This window comes from Trichosurus vulpecula, chromosome 2 (assembly GCF_011100635.1).
Source record: "Trichosurus vulpecula isolate mTriVul1 chromosome 2, mTriVul1.pri, whole genome shotgun sequence".
Taxonomy (NCBI): domain Eukaryota; kingdom Metazoa; phylum Chordata; class Mammalia; order Diprotodontia; family Phalangeridae; genus Trichosurus; species Trichosurus vulpecula.
This window is the reverse complement of record NC_050574.1, coordinates 438,826,831-438,847,659: the sequence shown is the minus strand read 5'-3', so window position 1 is coordinate 438,847,659 and position 20,829 is coordinate 438,826,831. Positions and strand designations below refer to the sequence as shown.

Sequence of the window (20,829 nt, the reverse complement as noted above, 5' to 3'; positions counted from 1 at the left end):
TTTCCTGGATTAACATTCACATCATGCTCGCTAACTGTGGGTGTTTCCCAAGGCTCTATCCTGGGTGTACTCTTCTTTCTGCACTCTCTCACTGCATGACTTCATTAGTCCCCATGGTGGGTTCCATTAGTATCTCTATGCAGATGACTCCCAGATCCACATATTCCACCTCAGGCTGCCACCTGAGAACCAGGCCCACATTACCAACTGCCTACTGGATGTTTGGAGCAGGATGTCCCATAAGCATTTCAAGCTCAGTATGGCCAAAATAGGAGTCATCATCTTTCCCCCTAAACCCATCCCTCTTCCTAACTTCTCTGTTACTCTCAAGGCTAGTCCCAGTTACTCACGTCTGCAACCTCAGTGTCATCCTTAACTCTTCCCTCTCACTCACTCCACATATCCAGTTAGCTGCCAAATCTTATATTTTCAATTTAGAAAATTTCTTTTATTTGTCCCCTTCTTTCTACTCATACAATACCATCTTATCTCAGGCCCCTCGTCACCACTCACCTAGACTACTGCAATAGCTTCATTGGTTTCCCTGCTCCTTGTCATTGCTCCAATTCATCCTCCCCACAGCTAACAAAATGATTTTCCTGAAGCAATTTTCCTGATAAATTTCCCAAGTGACATTTCCTAATTCCTAAGTGAATTTCTAACCACCTTGCTCTGGTTCTATAGGTTTCTGCAAAGATCAAATACAAACTCCTCTGGTTTTCTGCCCCTTATGACCAAATCCACAAGGCCTCTTCCCTCCCAGTCACGCGGTCACCAGCCTTGCTCGGGACCGCGATGTCTCTATCCTAGCTATTGTGACAGCCTCCAAGCTGGCCATCCTCTTCTAGTTTCCTCCAATCCATCTTCCTCACACATGGCTGCAAAACTGATATTCTTCTAGGGATAGGTCTATGTAACTTCCCTGAACAATGAACTCAAGGAACAAAGAGAAACTCCTCCATTTGGAATTTGAGGCCCTTTACAGTTTAGCTCTAAGCTGTCTTTTCTGGCTGATTCTACAGTACTCCCCTTTGTGCACTCTGCAGAGGCACCCAGCCAAGCCGGCCTATTTGTTCTTCCCCACACACGACATTCCATCTCCGCCCTTATCCTTAAAATCCTCTTGAACTCCTCCTCTGCCTCTCTAGGAATCTCAAGTCCACTCAAGATTCATCTCAAATGCCACCCCCTACAATGCATAAGGCCTATTCTGGGCTTTTTCCCGCCCCCAGTTGTCAGTGTTCTCCCTCAACAAATTGCTTCGGATAAATCTACTTTGAATTTAGTTCAGTTTTGTCTTTGTGTCCCCAGGGTATAGCATAGCGCCTAGCTTATAGTATGCACTTAATAAATGTTTGCTGAATTAAAATGAAGTAATTCTGAAGTTCTAAGTTTTCACTTGCAAGCTGAGCTTTGTATTAGTTATGCTTTGTAACAAATATAACTTCCCAACAAAGTTTTCTAATTCTAAAAATAAAGCATTTTTAAATTCTCAATTACCCCATGATGGCAGGTACAGATCCATCTGGCTTGCTGTCATCTAAAGTGATTGAAATTGGAGCATCGTCATCTTCAATGAGTATGCAGCCACAGTAATCTTATTGGAAAGAATAGTAAAACAAGAGTGAGGACAAATTACTAGAGATGGACAATGCTGTCCCGTTGTGTTTAGCACACACAATTCGCTAAAGGCATGGCAAATGCTGAACATACCTATTAAACCCGCAACTTATTTTCTCTTAAGCACAAACACTTGACTTCATGGGAAAGTTCTGCTCAAAGGAGGGGGAAAATATTTTGTTTCTTTGTTCAGAAACATTCCTGTCCAATATATGCCATGAACGATCTCATGGCTCTAGATCACTAGTGCATTCTCCTTGATGATCTACTGGGAAAAGTATGGTAAGAAAACCGTATCTGGAAATCTCTCTTTCAGGTGTAAATACTAAGCTAAAAACTGGGCCACTTTTTTTACAGGAAAAAATTGACAACACATGTCAGAACTGGGACATGGCAGTTCTGCTATTAATTTAGTCTCACTCTCCTCTACCTTTTATCTTATAATTCAATTCACTTCAATTTATTCAACAAACACTTATTAAGTAAGTCCTATGTGCATGGAGGGCACTGTAGCTATTAATGGGATCACTTCATGAAATCAAGGGGTGTAAAGAAATCTGGTTCTTTATTAGAATTAGTTGAGTTTCTTTTTTTTTAATTACGTCCAATGTATACATTGGTTGGTGGCACAGTGTGATCCTTCAATTTAATATGAGTTGTATATGAATAAGATCAACCTACTCTTCTTCTTCCAAAAGGCCTCCTTGTAATACATCACACATTTAATGACGGCCCCCATCGGAAGACGCTGGATTAGCTGGTTTCTCTCTGATGGAAGTTCTGGTCGGAAGTGGATCTTGCAAGTCAAGAGTGGAGGGATGGCACTAATTACATATCTGCACTAAAACACACATATGACATCAACTTAACTATGACTGCAGTCGTAAGAAAAGTGGAAACATGATCATTTACATTTTCAATGACATTGAGCAGTAAGCACCAACATCTAAAGTAAGACCACTAAGGGGAAAACAAAACACAAACAAGAAAAAGTACTAATGGAAATGATGAAAAAGGTACAAACCAGTATTAATTAAACAATAATGAGAGGTATAAAGATGTTTAAATAAGCAGAGGAAAAAGCAAACATAGAAAGCTTATTATAATTTTTCAAAAGCTGCATCAGAAGTATCACCCATTAAATATGTTGCTTTTGGTTGAATGAAATTACCTCATATATCTCATGGTTTGCTGTCTCCACAATGACATTATCACCCAACTGATCAATATAGGATACAGGCTTCTCCAGCTTTACTCGGTCTCCAAGAAGCTCCATGATCTTTTCACTAACTTGACCAGAACCTCCAATAAACTTCCTTTCCTAAGAGAGGAAAAAGGAATGGGAAAGAAAATGGAAGGAAAAAAAGTAAAAAGAAAAACATCTAAAATTCCTGCTCAAAGATATCAATAACAGATATAACAAAGGGGTACCATGTAGGATATACCTGAATTATAAAAAAGTCAACAATCAGACTTTGGTTTGTGTAGCTATGTCCCAGGGCTCATGTTCCACTGGCATAACCTCTATGACGAAAGGCTCTTTCAGAGAAGTCTATTACCAGGAAGATGACTACCACAGGATGACTATATTTACCCACAATTATTCATGGAGACTTTCCACTAAGGCATACGTACAGGGGAATGCCCGTGTCAATGAAATGGATTTTTTGATGTTTTAGGTCTTGAATCACAATTAGTTGTGTGAGTGACCCATCTAGATACAGAAAGTATCCTTTTCCAACAGATATCTGAATAACATTATTTGCAGGGCTCTCTTTGTGGTGGCCAAGAATTGGAAATTGAGGGGATGCCCAAGTTGCGGTATATGAATGCAATCGAATACTATTATTCCATAAGAAATAAGCAGGCAGACTTCACAAAAACCTAGAAAGACTTACATGAACTGATGCTCAGTGAAGTGAGCAGAAACAGAAGAACATTGTACACAGTAACAGCAACATTATGCCATGACTGATTTTGATAGACTTAGCTCTTCTCAACAATGCAAGGATCTAAGACAACTCCAAAAGATTCCTGACGGAAAATGCCACCCACATCCAGAAAAAAAGAACTATGGAGTCTGAATGCATATTGAAGCAGACTATTTGCTCTTTTTTCCTTACTTCTTTCTTGTGGCTTCTCCCATTAGAGAAAATATGTTTAATATGAATATATGTACAGCCTATATTAGACTACATGCCGTTTTGGGAAGGGAGGAGAGAAGGGAGCAGGAGAAAATTTAGAACTCAAAATTTTATGGAAGTGAATGTTGAAAACTAAAAGTAAACAAATAATTTAAAAAACAACAGCATTTGCAAGGAGGCAAGGGCTAAGTGATACATGGACTCAGGAAGATATGAGTTCAAATGTGGCCTCAGAAATGTACTAGCTGTGTGTCCTTGGGCAAGTCATTTAGCCTTCATCTGTCTCAGTTTCCTCAACTGTAAAACAGGGATAATGGCATCTACCTCTCAAGAGTTGTGAGGATCAAATCAGATTTGTAAAGTACTGAGCACAATCCCTGGCATACAGTAGGCACTTAATATATGCCTGTTCCTTCCCTCATGCCTCTTCTGACAGATACTTGAATTAACATTATTTGCATGATTTTAAACAATGAAAAACCATCAACGGCTTACAGAAAGAACCTTTTCAGTACACAACTGACCAAAATAAAAATATTTAAAGAAAAATATGTTCATCCCCATTTTCAGATGAGGAAACTGAAGCTGAGAAGTTAAGTGACTTGCCGTAGGTCCCACAGCTATTAAGAGTCTAAGTTGGGGTCTATCTATTTTAATCATCACCTCTTGTTATCACAAAAAAATGGCGAAATATAACAAATACACAAAAGTATATTGTTTTAATGAGAATTAAGGAAACCAACAGGGCCAATTCTGAAGAGCCAAGAAATTATGATCATCTAATATCAAAGTTGTTCAGTCATTTCACTCATGTCTAGCACTGTAAACCTATTTGGGATTTTCTTGGCAAAGATACTGGAGTTCTTTGCCATTTCCTTCTCCAGCTCATTTTACAAATGAGGAAACTGAGGCAAATAGGGTTAAGTAACTTGCTCAGGGTCACACACTTAGTGTCTGAGGCTGGGTTTGAACTCAGAAGAGATGCGGCCCCTTCACCTTGCTTCCCTTGCTTAAGCTGATGGAAAGAACCTGTGCTTTCCCGGTCAACCCCTTCACCTTGCTTAAGCAGATTGAAAGAACCTGTGCTTTCCCCGGCGTACCTTACACCCCCCCGCAGAAGCTGGATGGTTAAAAGCAGCTCCCGTTGGAGCCAGAGGCTGCTACAGCCACAGCCACAGCCACAGCCACAGCCACAGCCACAGCCACAGCCACAGCCACAGCTGAAGCAGGAGCTGCCAGTAGCAGAGCTGACCTACGGGAGGAAGCTGAACAAAGATTTCAGGCCAGTGGGTAATCTTTTTACCATAGAGGGGGAAGCATGATTTTGCTTTACGCAATCATGCTTCTCTGTAGCCTCCTGGTTACTCTTTCAAGGCGTACTTATTGGGCCTGGAAGCTTTTGATCAATATATCAAAATGGGGTTGCTGGTTCATGGGTTGGTTACTGTGGAGCCTAAATATATGTTTTGATTCTTCTGCCTTCTACTTTGAGAGTTTCTTATATCCGGCGGTTCCGAACCTTTCAGACATGTTTATGATCCTCTTTGAGATTATAAACTCTGCCCTCCTAATACAATCTTCCTCATTTCGGGCCCAGCAAAAGTGGAATCATTACATCTATCTTACTTGGACAGAACCTCAAATGAAAAACCTAGGGAAAGGATAAGTCAACATCACATGGAGGATTTGAACCCAGGATGATGACTCAAAATTGAAAGGCTAGCAGCAATCACTACTGTTTTACTTCTCTCCAAACTACATCTATCAAGACATTATTAAACTGTCTTGCTTGCCCAGATATTTAAAATGTTGAGTGGTTGGCTTTACTGGTTAAAAAAAGTAATAGTCTTTTGATCACATAAGTATGAAATAATTTCATGTGGGTTCATTTTGTTTTCCAACTAGGTATAAACTTCTTGAGATCTGGGGCCTCTCATAAGCTTCCATTTACAAAGTCTAGAAAAGACTTATAGAGCACGTACTTGTATACTAGTACCCACACTAATCTATACAGTTGATAGAAAAGGTTCCCAGAGTGAGGGATGACCACAATTTGGTTATAAGCTATTTTGTAGAAGAGATTGAATATTTAACTTCAAATAGACACAAAGTTAAAATAGGATCATGATGCTAAGGGGCTTAAAAATATTTTGCATGAATATCCAATACATATTTACTAGTTGTGTCAAGAACTGTAGAGGCTGAAAATATAAATACATACCCAAAAGGTTTAATATATATTAATGGATGGCATGGGTTATTTGACTAGGGAATTAAAGACTTTGTTTTAATTCACATCCTTAAGGAAAACACCATAGCAGGCTGTAAAGGAGATAATGATATAATTTGGTACAATGAACTTCCAGCTGAGGAAAGTGTTATACCGTTGAGGTTGGAATCTTCTCTGCACCATATAGTCTTAGAGAGTTGTCTTGAGCATTGAGAAGTAAGTAATTTGTTCAGGGTCACACGGCCAAGATGTACCAGAGGCAGGATTTGAATTCAGGCTCTCCTGGCTCCAAGGCCAAGTTTTTTACAATCCTACCTCTTTATAAAGGGGGTACAGAAAACACAATCTGGAATTAAGGAAAGCCAGGTTGACTGAAGGACATCCCTCTAACTTCTAAGAGGCTGATCTCAAAGGGAAAAATGAGAGCTTCGAACTTTTAAATCTTTCTTTTTAGGAATGAGGAGAATGAAAATAAGAAATGACTTCAAAAAAGAAAAGAGTTCATACTAGAATTTTCAAGCTGCCATTTACTCACTCCCCAAACTCACTCCCCAAACAGTTATTAAAAGACCACTGTCAGTTTGTCACAAAGCTAGACTCAAACATGAGTATGGTTAAAAGAAAGACATTGCATACCTGGCCCCCATTGCTGACAGAAAATATTCTAGTTGTGCCCCCACACTGCTTCACATACCACAGGAACCAGAGGGCAGAGATTTCATGAGGTTCAGATGTAACGTTGACGTTCACAAAAAGAAAAGCAAATTGCCTGGCAGTTCTGCCAAAGGAACAACAAAGACATGTTACATACATACAATAAGCTACGATCCTTTGTATATCATTAACCATCTATTCTTGCTCATTTTGGTGGACATTTCTATCACCACTGAAATATCTGTCTTCTTATTTTCCCCTAAAAATGTCTTTGTTGGACTGGAGTGTGGCAGGTTGGTTTAGGGGTGGAACAAAGTCTGACCCACTTTCAGACTTTGGTTTGTTTCATATGCTCTAGTCTTATAGTGACCTAAACATTCAAAATTCTTGGTAACAGACTACCAATCATGACTTACAAGGAAGAAAATGACCAATATAGATATGTTTGCAATTGAAATTTTCCCTCAAGTTCTTAAACTTACAAAATAAAGTTTATTATGGTCTCTATTTGCTTACAAAGCCAGAAGTCTAGGTAGGCCATAGCTGTATGTTTCTAGACAAAAGGCAAGTTCATGGGTCATATTATACTATGGAAGGGGAAATTTCAAATTAAATCTCCTAATTCATACATCCTGCCATGAGTCTGGTGACAGGAACACGATTCTGGGGAGCATTAGAGTTCTTCAGGATAAAGGGGTCCCAGGATGCAGATATGAGCCAGCGTCAGACGCCAGCCAACTACAAGTATAACTGCAACCCCACATTGAATATAATCATGAATAGTTTAAGTGTTGTCTGGGCTCATTAACCAGTTTAAAGAGTCACCTGCCCACACAGAACGTTGCTGTTTCCCTGATGGTTACCACTCCTGGGACCTCCCAAAATTTATCTCTTCTTCACTTCCCCCCCTGCCCTGCTTCATCACTGCCTGGCAAACTGACATTGCTTACCTCTGGGAGTTTCCTGTTTTCTCTAAATCTTATTTGCTGCCTGTACTTTTATTATGGGTTTTGATTCTAAATAAAGATAAGCTGATTTTCACTGCATTCTGACCAAGCGGTTCCTATAAAGGGGTGGACCACATACTTGGGGAAGGACAAAAGAGAATTCATGGACCATTAATCTTAGATAACGCCAAGCCTATACTAAAGCTTCTTCTCTCTGGACACATGAAGAGGGCCTTTAAAAGTAGAACTTCCTTCAGAGAATAACAACTCATTCCTATAGCAACTTCAAGCTTACAAAGTACTTCTTTTACAACAACCCTGTGAAGTAGGTAGAAACTACTTCTAAGCATTAAGTAGCAACTATCCGTACACCTTATAAAATGAGCTCATTAGAAGTGATCCCTATGAATTCATTAAAGCCAAATGATCTTTACTTGGCAATACTGCCTTAAGCCATTAGTTTGTTTTACTGCATAGAGGCAAAAGCCATAAAACTATATTTCTTTGAAAATATGCTATAATTCAGATATGTCAGTAATTTCGCCTGATCTTCTGCCGAGGCAATCCAATTCAGTCAATTTTACTGTAATTTTGGCCGATAATTATGTAATTCCTTCTAGGAAAGTCAGGATGTTACTTAAGCCATGGATTTTTGTCCAGTATCCTTCAGGTTCAAAGGAGAGTTGCATGGGCAGAATAGGCTTGTGTGTACTTTATAATTTTATTTGAGAACAGAGAAAGAATGACAGAGAAGACCTCCTTAAGGCTGAGCATCTAATGAGTAATAATAATGAAAATATACATTCATAACTTTTTAAAATTTTAGCATCAGTCTTTGCCTAAAGCATAAACACTTACCTTAATAAGTGGTACTTTAAAGCAATTGATAGTTACATTTTTTATTTTAATTGTGGCCTCAGTGCACTACTAGTCAGAGATGGGCAACTCCTGCTGTAGCCAAGGGTAACAGCACACATAACCTACACAGGACCTGGATGCCGTGTGGATTTGCTGATCTAACTGATTCTTCTTTACTTTGGGGGCCTGGCTCTGTGTCCTCACTCCAGTGAAACCAGAACTCGAGAGTAACTTTGGTTTACTCTTAGAATGAGGTGATAGGATAATAAAGAGACTCACAATGTTCTGCACATAGCAATACTAATTGATTTAAAAGGACTGAAGGTAACAAGAATCATACAAGGATGTGACTATGAAGTCACAACTTTATCCCTTGTTGGACTCATAATATAATAGTTCACACCTATCGTAGCACTTTAACAGCTAGGTGGCGTAGTGGTCAGAGCAATGGGCCTGGAGTCAGGAAGACCTGAGTTCAAAACTGATTCCAGACACTTGCTACCTACGTGACTTAACCTTGTTTGCCTCAGTTTCCTTAACTGTATAATGAACTGGAGAAGGAAATGGCAAACCACTCCAACATCACTGCCAAGAAAACCTCAAACGGGGTTATGCAGAGTCGTATGCAACTAAAATGACTCAACAACAACATTACTTTAAGCTTTGTAAAGTACTTGACAGGACGACATCTCACTTGATTCTCACAACCCATGAGTTAGGTTACTATTACTGGGCTCATTTACAGGTGAGAAAAATCAAAGCTGAGAAAAGTTAAGTGACTAGACTTGGGCTGCACAGCTATTAAGTTTTCCAAGATGGATTTGAATCCAGGTTTCCCTGACTAATGAAATGCCCTCTCTGGAAAAGACTTGCTTTGTGTGCACACTCAACGATACACCAGTGCAGCCCAACAGTGAGCACTGTTTTCTACAATAACAATATGGCACATAGGTCTTAGCCACTTCCACACTGCTTCTGCAGCACTAAGAAAGGGATGCCCTTTTTCAGACTGCCAGACAACTCTGCCTTATAAAAAAAATTCTATTACATTCATTGTCAATTTTTTAAGCTTCTGATAACTATATTTTAATATAATTATTTTCCTTTGTAATTCTAAATATTTAATTTTATACATTTAAAAATATTTTTCTGAGAAAGAGTTCATAAGCCTCACCAGACTTCCAAAACGGTCCATGGCTTAGAAGACGATAAAGATCCCTGATCTAAGTGCAAGAACAGTTCCCTTAAGGTACTAATCAGGAAAGTGACTGTTTTTCTACTCTCTTCTTCTAAATTACCAAGGAAATTGCCATAGGCAGTGGCTAACAGGAGGTGGGGAATACAAAAGGAATTCCAAAATTAAATGAAGTCTACTTTGTCCAGCAGATTTTTTCAATGAGCTCCTTCATTGTCATCTTGTCCCATTCTTCAGCATGAGGTGCCTGCCAGGGAGCCTCAGAAGGAATCTGAAAGGAAAACATATACACTTCTTAGGTACTATGTCTAGCTCCTCTGCAGAGTGATGCTGAACCCTAAATGGAGAGCCTTTCTTAATTACCCAGTTACACAGGAGATTCTATCCTGTAGTAAGTTAACCTGGAATGGGGGAATGTGGGGAAATGAATTTCAGTTCTCACATTATCTGTGGTTAACTTGTGAAAAAAAAATGTATACCTCTTTGCCAGTTCACAGATGAGAATCATGGATCTCTCTAGTCCAACCTCCCCCCGCCCCTGCCCCATCATTGCATAGATTATGAAATTAAGGTAAAGGAGGGGTTAATAAGCCTTGCCAAAAGTCATAGAGGTGGAATCCTTTGATTCAAAGGTGGCAGAACTTGAACCTAGGTACTCTGAATCCACATCTAGTACCTTTCCACTACATGGTGGAGTCAAAGGTCCTGATAGGAAGTGATTACTCAAAGCTATTTAATATCGCTGAAGGGGCTATAATGATAACATAAAGAATAATTACTCGATAAGCCTCCTAGGGAAGCTTCACACCCATCATACCTCCTTCCCCATGTGATCTATTGTTCTCCACAGATTGTTGTAATCCAGATATGCTATGGGATTCCACACTGGAGGAAAAGTTCCCCGGAAGGCTGTAGATTTTCCCTTTCACAGAAAAGTTAGGAAAATCAATTAGATTACACAGTTCTTTGAATTAAGACTTGGTAATTATAACAACAACAAAAAAAACCCAAACTGTAATCATCAGTAGCCAACAGGTAGGTAAATCAATGAGAACCGCCATGTATGTCATCACATGTATACAGTCTGCAAATTTTCAATCATGATATCAAGTTAGCTATTCTTATGCTTTCAGAAAAGAATATTTTAATATGTTCTCTCCTATACATAAGTAAAATATTTATTAACACCTGGTAAATTAATACTTATCCTGATAAAAAAAAAACAAACTTCTAATTTCTATCCAGATGTAATTCAGGTCAGAGTGAAATGATATATAGAGAAGGCAGCCTCCAAACCATAAAAGACAGAAAATACAGTAAGTTAATATCTAATACTGCGATTCTAGCCTTCATTATATAGCAAGACTAGGAATGGAAAGCTATTAATATGTTAAAAATGTGGAAAAATAAATATAGGGTACCCAAAAACCCTAGTGTGGACTTTAGCTAGTAAAGCTTTTGAGACACCCTGTATCTGTCTTAATAGGTTAATGTCCAAGTATTTGATATGTTTTATCATTATACATAGTATTTTGAAATCCATTCTTTCAATGGAAGTTTTTTTTATAGGAAGATTTTTAATGGGAAGGATTTTTAAGATCAAGGGCTGACTGAGCAGAGAAAATATGGATAGATATCTGCCTTACTGCTTAAGAGTCAAATATAGGAAAACTTAAGATGCTATAAGTAAAAATCAATTGACTTTCCATCATGGAGGAAGAATCACTGTCTGTGCCATTTATGATATATAATTACATTTTTGTAGTGTTATTTAATCTTTTGTGTGCATTTTTTCCCTCAACTAGATTATAAACTCCTCAAGGTCAGAAACTTACTGCTTTATATACCCTATAGTACAGTACAGCCCTGGGGAGTAAACATTGGTTAATGTAAAGGATATTTAACAAATTAATTAATTAATTAAATGCTTTATTTTAATGAAAAGCCATACATAAAGACAAGACCAACATAACGAGAACTATAAAAATAATTTGCACAGAAATAAAGGGAAAAGCTAAATAACAGGAGAAATAGTTAATATCATGGCCAGGATGAACTAATAGAGTTAAGATGGTAGTATTACTCAATTTATATACATATACTTGTATATGTATATATGGATCGCTCTATACATGTACATATATATTTATCTCATTCATATGTGTTTAAATTATACACATATATGTATACATGTACTACATATATATAATTTTTTAGAATCCCAATATTATATTTCATTAGGTGATTATGCATTTATTCATTAGATAATTAGATAAATTGACAACAAAATGTATATGCCTGAACAAATGGATAATAATGCCAAGGAAAATTATACTTAGAAAAGAATTTCTTTTTTAAAAAAATTTTTTTTTATTTAGTTTTCAGCATTGATTTTCCCAAGAGTTTGAATTACAAATTTTCTCCCCATTTCTACCCTCCCCCCCACTCCAAGATGGCGTATATTCTGGTTGCCCTGTTCCCCAATTAGCCCTCCCTTCTGTCACCCCACTCCCCTCCCATCCCCTTTTCCCTTCCTTTCTTGTAAGGCAAGATAAATTTCTATGCCCCATTCCCTGTGTATCTTATTTTCTAGTTGCATGCAAAAACTTTTTTGTTTTTTGTACTGGAACATCTGTTCTTAAAACTTTGAGTTCCAAATCCTCTCCCCTCTTCCCTTCCCACCCACCCTCCCTAAGAAGTCAAGCAATTCAACATAGGCCACATGTGTATCATTATGTATAACCCTTCCACAATACTCATGCTGTAAAAGACTAACTATATTTTGCTCCTTCCTAACCTATCCCCCTTTATTGAATTTTCTCCCTTGGCCCTGTCCCCTTTCGAAAGTGTTTGTTTTTGATTACCTCCACCCCCATCTACCCTCCCTTCTATCATCCCCCCCTTTTTTTATCTTCTTCCTCCTTTTTTTCCTGTGGGGTAAGATACCCAAATGAGTATGTATGGTATTCCCTCCTCAGGTCAAATCTGATGAGAGCAAGATTCACTCCTTCCCCCCTCACCTGCCTTCTCTTCTCTTCCTACAGAACTGCTTTTTCTTGCCACCTTTACGCGAGATAATTTACCCCATTCTATCTCTCCCTATCTCCCTCTCTCAATATATTCCTCTCTCATCCCTTAATTTGATTTTATTTCTTTTAGTTATCTTCCCTTCATCTTCAACGCACCCTGTGCCCTCTCTCTCTCTCTCTTTCTCTCTCTCTACATATATATATATATATATATATATATATATATATATATATATATATATATATATATGTATATATACACACACATATATATACACACACATACATATATACATACATACACACTCACATATACATATATATATAAAGATATATATATATATATATATATATATATATATATATATATAAAGATATATATATATATATGCATATTCCCTTCAGCTACCCTAATACTGAGGTCTCATGAATCATACACATCATCTTTCCATGTAGGAATGTAAACAAAACAGTTCAACTTTAGTAATTCCCTTGCAATTTCTTTTTCTTGTTCTTTTTCTTGATTACCTTTTCAGAAAGGAATTTCTTATACCAAAGAAGGGTATTTACTAATTATTAATTTAATGATCTAGTTTTATTAACTATTTATCAACCAACAATAGTTTATCAGGAGTATATTATGTACTCCACACTGTGCTAAGCACTGAACATAAAAACCAAAAGTGAAATAGTCAAGGGGCTTACATTTTAATGGAAGAAATAATATGTACATATTTCAGTATACACCAGATACATAGAGAGCAGTTTTAAAAGTTAACTTTAGAGAAGACATTAACTTATTAAAACATGTAAATTAAACATAGAAAATAGATAAATGGAATGGAACAAAAAATTCACAATTAGAACCAAAGTCATGCAAGAGATTAGTAGTTCATAAATTGAAGATAATCAACTCTGGGGAAGGGTACCAATAATTGTTGTTGTTGTTGTGAGAATTATGTAACAGAAAAATGAGATTAAGTCTGTATTTCACATACTATGAAGTAAACAAATCAAACATATCGATGACCAAAAAATAAAAAACTATTAAAACTGTGGTATATCTAATTCATCTTGAGAGAGCAGAAAAATTCCTATCTTTTCAATGAATTGAAGATAATATTGGAGACAAAAATAGATGTATTACAACAGCTAAAAATAAAGTTTTGTACAACACAAAGCAATACATTAGAAAGGAAAGAAACATACTGGAGAAAATGTTTATTATTAATGTTTCTGAAAAAAATCTGACATCTAAAACTAAAAAAATAAGGAATTAAGAGTAGGATCCAGTTTCCAAAGGAAAATGACTGAGATATGAATAAATACATGATAGAATTATGTCAGAGAATGACAAGATTAGAGCCAGAAGGTAGCACAGAGGTCATCTAGTGGAACCTCCTCATTTTCCTTAGATTCATTAGTCCCAAAGAAGTCAAGTAACTTGACCAAGAGTCACACACAGTTAATGGCAATGTTGGGATTTGAACTCAAGTTCTCTGACTCTAAAGGTCTTGAAAAAAAAACCTGAAAAACTGTTCAAACTCTCTAATAACTGGAAAAATAGAAGTGCAAATATCTCTCAGTTATCATCCTCATACACATTAACTGCCAAAGAGTTAGAAACAACAAATTCAATATTAGTGGGACTACTGAGAAAAAGGTCTTACTATGGAACTGTAATGTTACTGAAAGAAAAAAAATCTGTGTACAAAGTATTCATAACATAATTATTTGTAATTCTAAGCCACAGTCTAATGATTGAAATAGCCCAGGTGTTCCTGGACGAGTCATGGTATGGATATAATAAGATATTATGCAATGAGAAATGGCAAACATCAAAGATGCCAACCACTATGGAAAATTTTATATGGAACAATATATAACATGAAGAAATAAGTAAAATAATACGTAAAGACGATTAGCAACAAAAGCTATACCCACCCAAAAAAATCAGAAGTAAAAGAAAAAGGAGACAAAGATGTAAACAGAACAGTTTTGTTCTGGTCTTGTTAAAATTAATAATTACATTTAAAAGCAAACTTTAGATACTAGAATTCATGATCACAGGTATATGTGAACTTTTGTTTTCACTGATGGCTACTATAGAAGAAAAAATATTTTTAAAAAATTTTATAAACAACTGGGCAAGTCAATTCTATTCTGAGAGAATGAAACTATTAAATAAATGGAAACATCAGTATAATATTTGTAAATCTTTAGCAAGCAACTCCTATCTTTTTAAAAAAAATAAAAGGAGACTTAGAAGAACAGCAGAAAATATATCTGGACTATTTCAAACGATAACCCTACAAAATACTCCATGTACTCTGAAAGGACAATGATGGAGAATTTATTTACAAAACACAAACATGGCGGGCAGGGGAAAAGAGACACTTAAGAGGCTATATTTGGGTAAAGAATTTCAATCGTAGCTCTGTGAACAGCTAGTTCTTGTTACAGTTCTTGTCTTAACCAGAACTTACCTCACATTCTCTCACAAAAACACAAGTGTTTTTGAAAAAAACAACCCAATGAAAAACAAACATATGTTTTGCAGAGCTATGGTTTCATTTGATTCTTTTCAATTTGCCATAGATAGGGCATGCTTCTGGGAACATTTAGAATGTTTTAGATAAAATTAAACCAAATTTTTGCCACATCCCTAAGTTCAAACTCCCTAGCCATACTGAATAACTGTACTTTGCATATTGCCTGAAGACCAAAGAATCTGCATTTTGGAAAACAAGGAGAAGAGTCAAGATGTCTGCGGCTAAGTATATAAAGAGATGAACATCAATTTTACATGTCAAAACAGATGAAAAGAGAGCACAGCAACTTTAGAGAGTAGAGATCAATCACTGCAAACACCATGGGAAAAAAATATGTTGCCATTTAACCTTTTTTTTAACAAATGAGTAAAACTGTCACGTTAAATAGTTGCAAATGTAAAGAGGTGTCCTGAGAGCCCTGCCAACTTCTCTAAGCTTTGGCCGAGAGAAACAGGTCAATGAGGAAATGGGGGCGGTAATATAATAATAACTAACATTCCTATACAGCGTTTTACATATAATATCACGCGTCATCTTCACAACAGCCACATGAGGTAGGTCTAGTATTACTATCATTCCCATTTTGGAGATGAGGAAATTAAAGCAAAAGGTTAATTAACTTGCCAAAGGTCACACACACAGTTACTAAGTGCCGGGGGCATAATTCAGATCTAGATCTTCTTGACTCCAAGTCCAGCTTTCTATCCATCAGATCCAACTGCTCTACCAGAACAGGAAGTAAGGTGGAAGAATATGAAAGTGTGCATACATTTCCACACGTTCCCAAGATTCTTCTTGCTCAACCTTCAGAGACCCGGTGCCAAGAGATATCTCACTCTACGCATCTGGCCTGACTGACAGCTGTTTAATGGTCTCCATGTACGCCTCGGCTCTCTCCATTCCAATCCATTCTCTAGTCAGCTTACTGCTGAAGTACACGTCTGACCATATCACTCTCCTACTCAGTAAATTCCAGTGGCTCCCCATTACCTCCAAGATCAAATATAAAGTCTTGGCCCCTTCCTACGTTTATAGAATTCTTACACTTCATTCTCTTCCACATACTCCATGATTCAGTCAAGCTGATCTACCTGCTGTTCTCTATTCAAGATTCTTCACCTCCTTAAATCTGTGTCTTTTCATTTACTGTCCTCACTTCCATCTCTTAGCTTTCCTGGCTTCCTTCAAAACTCAGGTCAAAGCATACCTTCTGTATTAGGCCTCTTCTTGTTAAATGGAAAATCCTAGGCCTTTAACAACTTCAACTTTTCATAGAAGGGAAAATTATATGGAGGACAGAGGAAATGCAGAAGCAGAAAAATACAGTTTGCTAAGAAAACTCTAAGAAGTGATTGGTTGCATTTTCTGGAATCTCTACTACTCCCAGATGTAATAATATGATGATATGATCAGGACTTCAAAGACTTCTTTAACATCACACATTTCTCATGAATAAAGATTTTGGTGAATTAAGCATCAGTGAGTCAGACACCTGAGGAATAAGCACATAAAGTCCCCAAGTCCCAGGCTTTTGAGATCCCAAGTACTTCCCCTGTGGCCAATACTCCCATCTCAAGAGAAAAACTGCCCTGTAAAGCAGCAAGGATTGTTGTTCTAAGCAGGACACAATGTCCCTGGAAGTGTACCAAAGCTTCTTGGGCCCTGTTTACAGTAAGCACTGTTTAAACCAACCCATATTCATGATAAGAGGGGAACACTGTTCAAGAGATAATCGTTTATTGAACTTACAACATTATTGTGTTGGCCCTTTCAAGATGGGCCAAGTGCTGGCACACCAATAAACAATTGCAGGCATTTATTCTTTGGCATTGTTGGAAATTTTTGCTGTTGTTCATCTTTATTTTTAAAATATTTCTTTAAAAGCTAGTACTGGCTTTATAAGTCTGACATATTAATAAAGTCTAGTGGATTATCTATGGAATGTCTGGGGGTACATAAGAATTGGATGGAGTCTAAATTTTCTTTGCTTTGGAAAACAACCGAAGAGGAAAATTCACTGAAGGAGCAGATGGAGCAGAAGATCTGGGTTCCAGCCTCAGCTCTACTACGTTCCAGCTTGATGACCTTAAGACAGAGCCTAAGCCTAACTGAACTGGGCATCAGATTCCTTAAGCTCGGAATGAGAATATTATGGCACATATTACAGCATATTATCTCTAAGGTCACTTCTAGCTATAAACTATCACTTCTAGGCTTTCTGTGATAAGATCACCTGTTAGGCTACGCCAATTTCCCTAATCAAGCCTGAGGGCAAGGCAAGATACTTAAAGGCACTCACTTCAATGCTGAAGGGCAAATCAGATATTCTCAGCAATTTTTTGCCTCACAATCTTAACAAAGTGACTCCACCAGCCTCTCCCTTTAACTACTGAGACCTTCCACCTGTGAACGTAGCATGAGGAATAATCTGTGATCTCAAACGACAGGATATTTTATGAACAATCTTCCTTACTATAATCCACATAAAACAGATCAGGAGCTGTTCAGACCTTCGATTACAAGAGGACGGCTTCTAGTTAGAAATAACAAAGTGAGGGCAGACAAGATGATGGATTACTGAGGAGTGTTTGTAAGCATCCTTCCTTTGAGGTTTTTAAAATTAGAAATACCTTTAGGGAAGTCCAACTTTGGGTTGGATAATACCACATTTTTAAGAAAATATATTATTTTCATACTCAACTTTCTTCCACGTTGCCTCCATTTCCAAATACATTCCTTCCCCCTCAATCCCTTAATAAGTGTTCCAGCTCTTAAAACAGCGATTTTAGAAGAGAAGATTAGTTTAGTAAACCAGGTTAACACACCAAACACGTCTAAAAGTACATACAATACTCCACAACCCAAGTCTTTCTCTTTTTCAAAGAAGGAAGGGGAGGTGCATTTTCTTAGCTCTTGTCTGGGTCGAAGCTTGGTCATTTTAATGACAGTGTTCAGCTTTGGTTTTCTTATTCTTTTCATTTACATTTTTGTAGTCATTATCTATGTTATTTTCCTTGTTTTGCTTACTTCACTATACATCAATAATAAGTTTCCACTTCTCTGAATTCTCCATATTCACATTTCTTATGGAAAGGTAACATTCTGTTACACTCCACGTGTCACAATTCCTTTAGCCATTTCTCAATTCCCACTACAAAAAAAGTGACGCTATGAATATTTTGGAGTTTATGGGAATTCTGCCTTTGGTCTCCTTGGATTTTATATTTAGCAGTGGAATTTCTGGATTCAAATGCTATGAGAAGATGTTAGTCACTTTTTCTTAGCCTAATTCCAAACACTTCAGGATCAACAGTGTGTGGGTGGGGGCAATATAACTTCTTGCTTTATTATTTAATATCATAAGTATTTGTGCTTGTGTTGTCTATCAGATTGTAAGTTGCTAAAATGTCTTCTCTAAACTTTGTTATTTCTATAATTAAACATTTAGGAGCTCAGTATATATAAGACATTCTGTTAAATGCTAGGGATACAAAGACAAAAACCAGACAGCCATGGTTTTCAAGGGGTTTCTGTTCTATGGAGAGAATGTCTTTACCTTGGTGCTAAGCAAACAGCAGGTGCATAATAATTATTTCTGAATTAATGCTACTTCTAGTACTGTAATTCTGAGACAGAGGGACAAGAACTGAAATTTCACTGGTAGAGAGAACTCCTAGATAAGGAAACTCCCTCCCATAATTCAGGTAGGCATCTTCTCTGCAATTTATAGTCACAGAGGGTTACACAGGAAGACGTGCCTGGGGTCACGCAGCCAGTATGAGTCAGAGGCAAAACTTGATATTAGGGTATTCTTCACTCTGATGCTGGCCTGCTATCTGCTATGGCACACTGGGTCTTGATTATGAGATAAGGAAGAGAAAAGTATTTGTGCTTTCCTTACCATAGTGCATAAGTATATCACAAAATTGTGGGTACTAGAAAATACTCTGACACCCATTAAAGTGCAGAGTCACCTTGGTTTGCATTTGTACCTGAAGGGATGTTGGATTAACCATTCTGGAGAGTAATTATGGAACTATGCCCAAAGGGCTATAAAACTGTCCATACCCTTTGATCCAGCAATGCTTCCACTAGGTGTATCCCAAAGAGATCATAAAAAGGGGAAAGGACCTACCCATACAAAATATTTATAGCCCCTCTTTTTGTGGTGGCCAAGAATTGGAAATTGAGGGGATGTCCATCATTGAGGAATGGCTGCACAAGTTGTGTTATACGAATATAATTGAATACTATTGTGCTATGAGAAATGATGAACAGGCAGACTTCAGAAAAACCTGGAAAGACTTACATGAACTGATGCATAGTGAAGTGAGGAGAACTAAGAGAACACTGCATACAGTATCAGCAATGTGCAATAATCAACTATAAACAACTTAGATTTTCTCAGCAATACAGTGATCCAAGACAATTCCAAAGAACTCATGATGGAAAATGCTATCCGCATCCAGAGAAAGAGCTGATGGAGTCTGAATGCAGATTGAAGCATACTATTTTCACTTTCTTTAATTTTTTGTGTGGTTCTTTTCTTTTAGCCTGTTTTCTCTTTTACATGTTTTACAATATGTTTTACATGATTGCACATATATAACCTATATCAAACTGCTTACTGTCTTAGGAAGGGGGTGATGAGGGAAGGACAGGGATAAACCAGAATTTGACATTTTTTAAAAAAATGAACATTAAAAATCATCTTTACATGTAATGGGAAAAAATAAAATACTATTTTAAAAAAGATGCTGGATTTTTGTTCTTCTTTTTAAATGGAAGAAGACAGACTTAACCTAGATGCTTTTACTTGATCTTTGCTTCTCTTTTCAACCATGATTATATTTCTCTATTTCCTTTTAAGGCCACGTTTGACAAATGGATGAGATCCAGATTTGCTGTTTCCATTGTATTGCCATTTGCTTTCTCCTTCAAGCCCTGAAAAATCTGTTTTTTACATCCTTGATACAGTCCACTGAAACTGCCTTAGGTTGGTAATTGTCCCCTTCTAAGTCAAATCCAATTATTTTGTATTATTATATAACCTAGTATAGCATAGTATGTGTATATTTATACAGGGCTGTTTCCCCAAGTCCTCCAACTATGGCCCTCTGTTGGCTTCTCCAAGATTTCAAACCCATGTCTCAATTACTGTCTCATCCAGGAACTTTCCTCAGTAGCAGGGGCCTGCTTATCCTAGGGTATCTAACTATTCCTATAGCCTTCTTGCCCTGGAATATCCCTCTTCCAGACCAGTCCCATTCTCCCATTGTTGAGTTCCTTCTGATGTCCTCTTCTTCTGGAGAGGCCCAGGCCAGCTCACCTTCATTCTCCTCCCAGCCCTGCTCCTGCCTTCAGGACCATCAAAACCGTGCCCTCATGCCAAGTACCTTCATTTAATTACTTTTTCCTCGACTCCTGCCACTCTTCATCTTCCACTATCATTTTCTCACTCCATTCTCTGATGAAGAGGTAGCCCTTCTTTTTGCCAAGTCCAATTTAACTTGTATTCTTCTGACCTTTAGTCTTTCTATATCCCTTGTTTTTTTTTTCCCTGCTGCCTAAAACATGCCCAAAGTCTCTACCCCATATTT

At 37.4% G+C, this 20,829-nt stretch overlaps 1 protein-coding gene across 2 annotated transcripts in view; it reads right to left on the bottom strand.

Annotated features, from left to right (window-relative positions):
- MAOA (monoamine oxidase A) overlaps positions 1-20,829 on the bottom strand; it is a 102,321-nt gene that overhangs the window by 25,749 nt on the left and 55,743 nt on the right. For both annotated transcript variants that reach the window (XM_036744239.1, XM_036744240.1), the window contains 6 exons: positions 10,466-10,570; positions 9,828-9,919; positions 6,631-6,772; positions 2,792-2,941; positions 2,302-2,461; positions 1,501-1,597 (listed from right to left, as the gene is read on the bottom strand). In XM_036744239.1, coding sequence (XP_036600134.1) covers positions 1,501-1,597; positions 2,302-2,461; positions 2,792-2,941; positions 6,631-6,772; positions 9,828-9,919; positions 10,466-10,570 — 746 coding nt within the window. The remainder of the gene's footprint in view (positions 1-1,500; positions 1,598-2,301; positions 2,462-2,791; positions 2,942-6,630; positions 6,773-9,827; positions 9,920-10,465; positions 10,571-20,829) is intronic.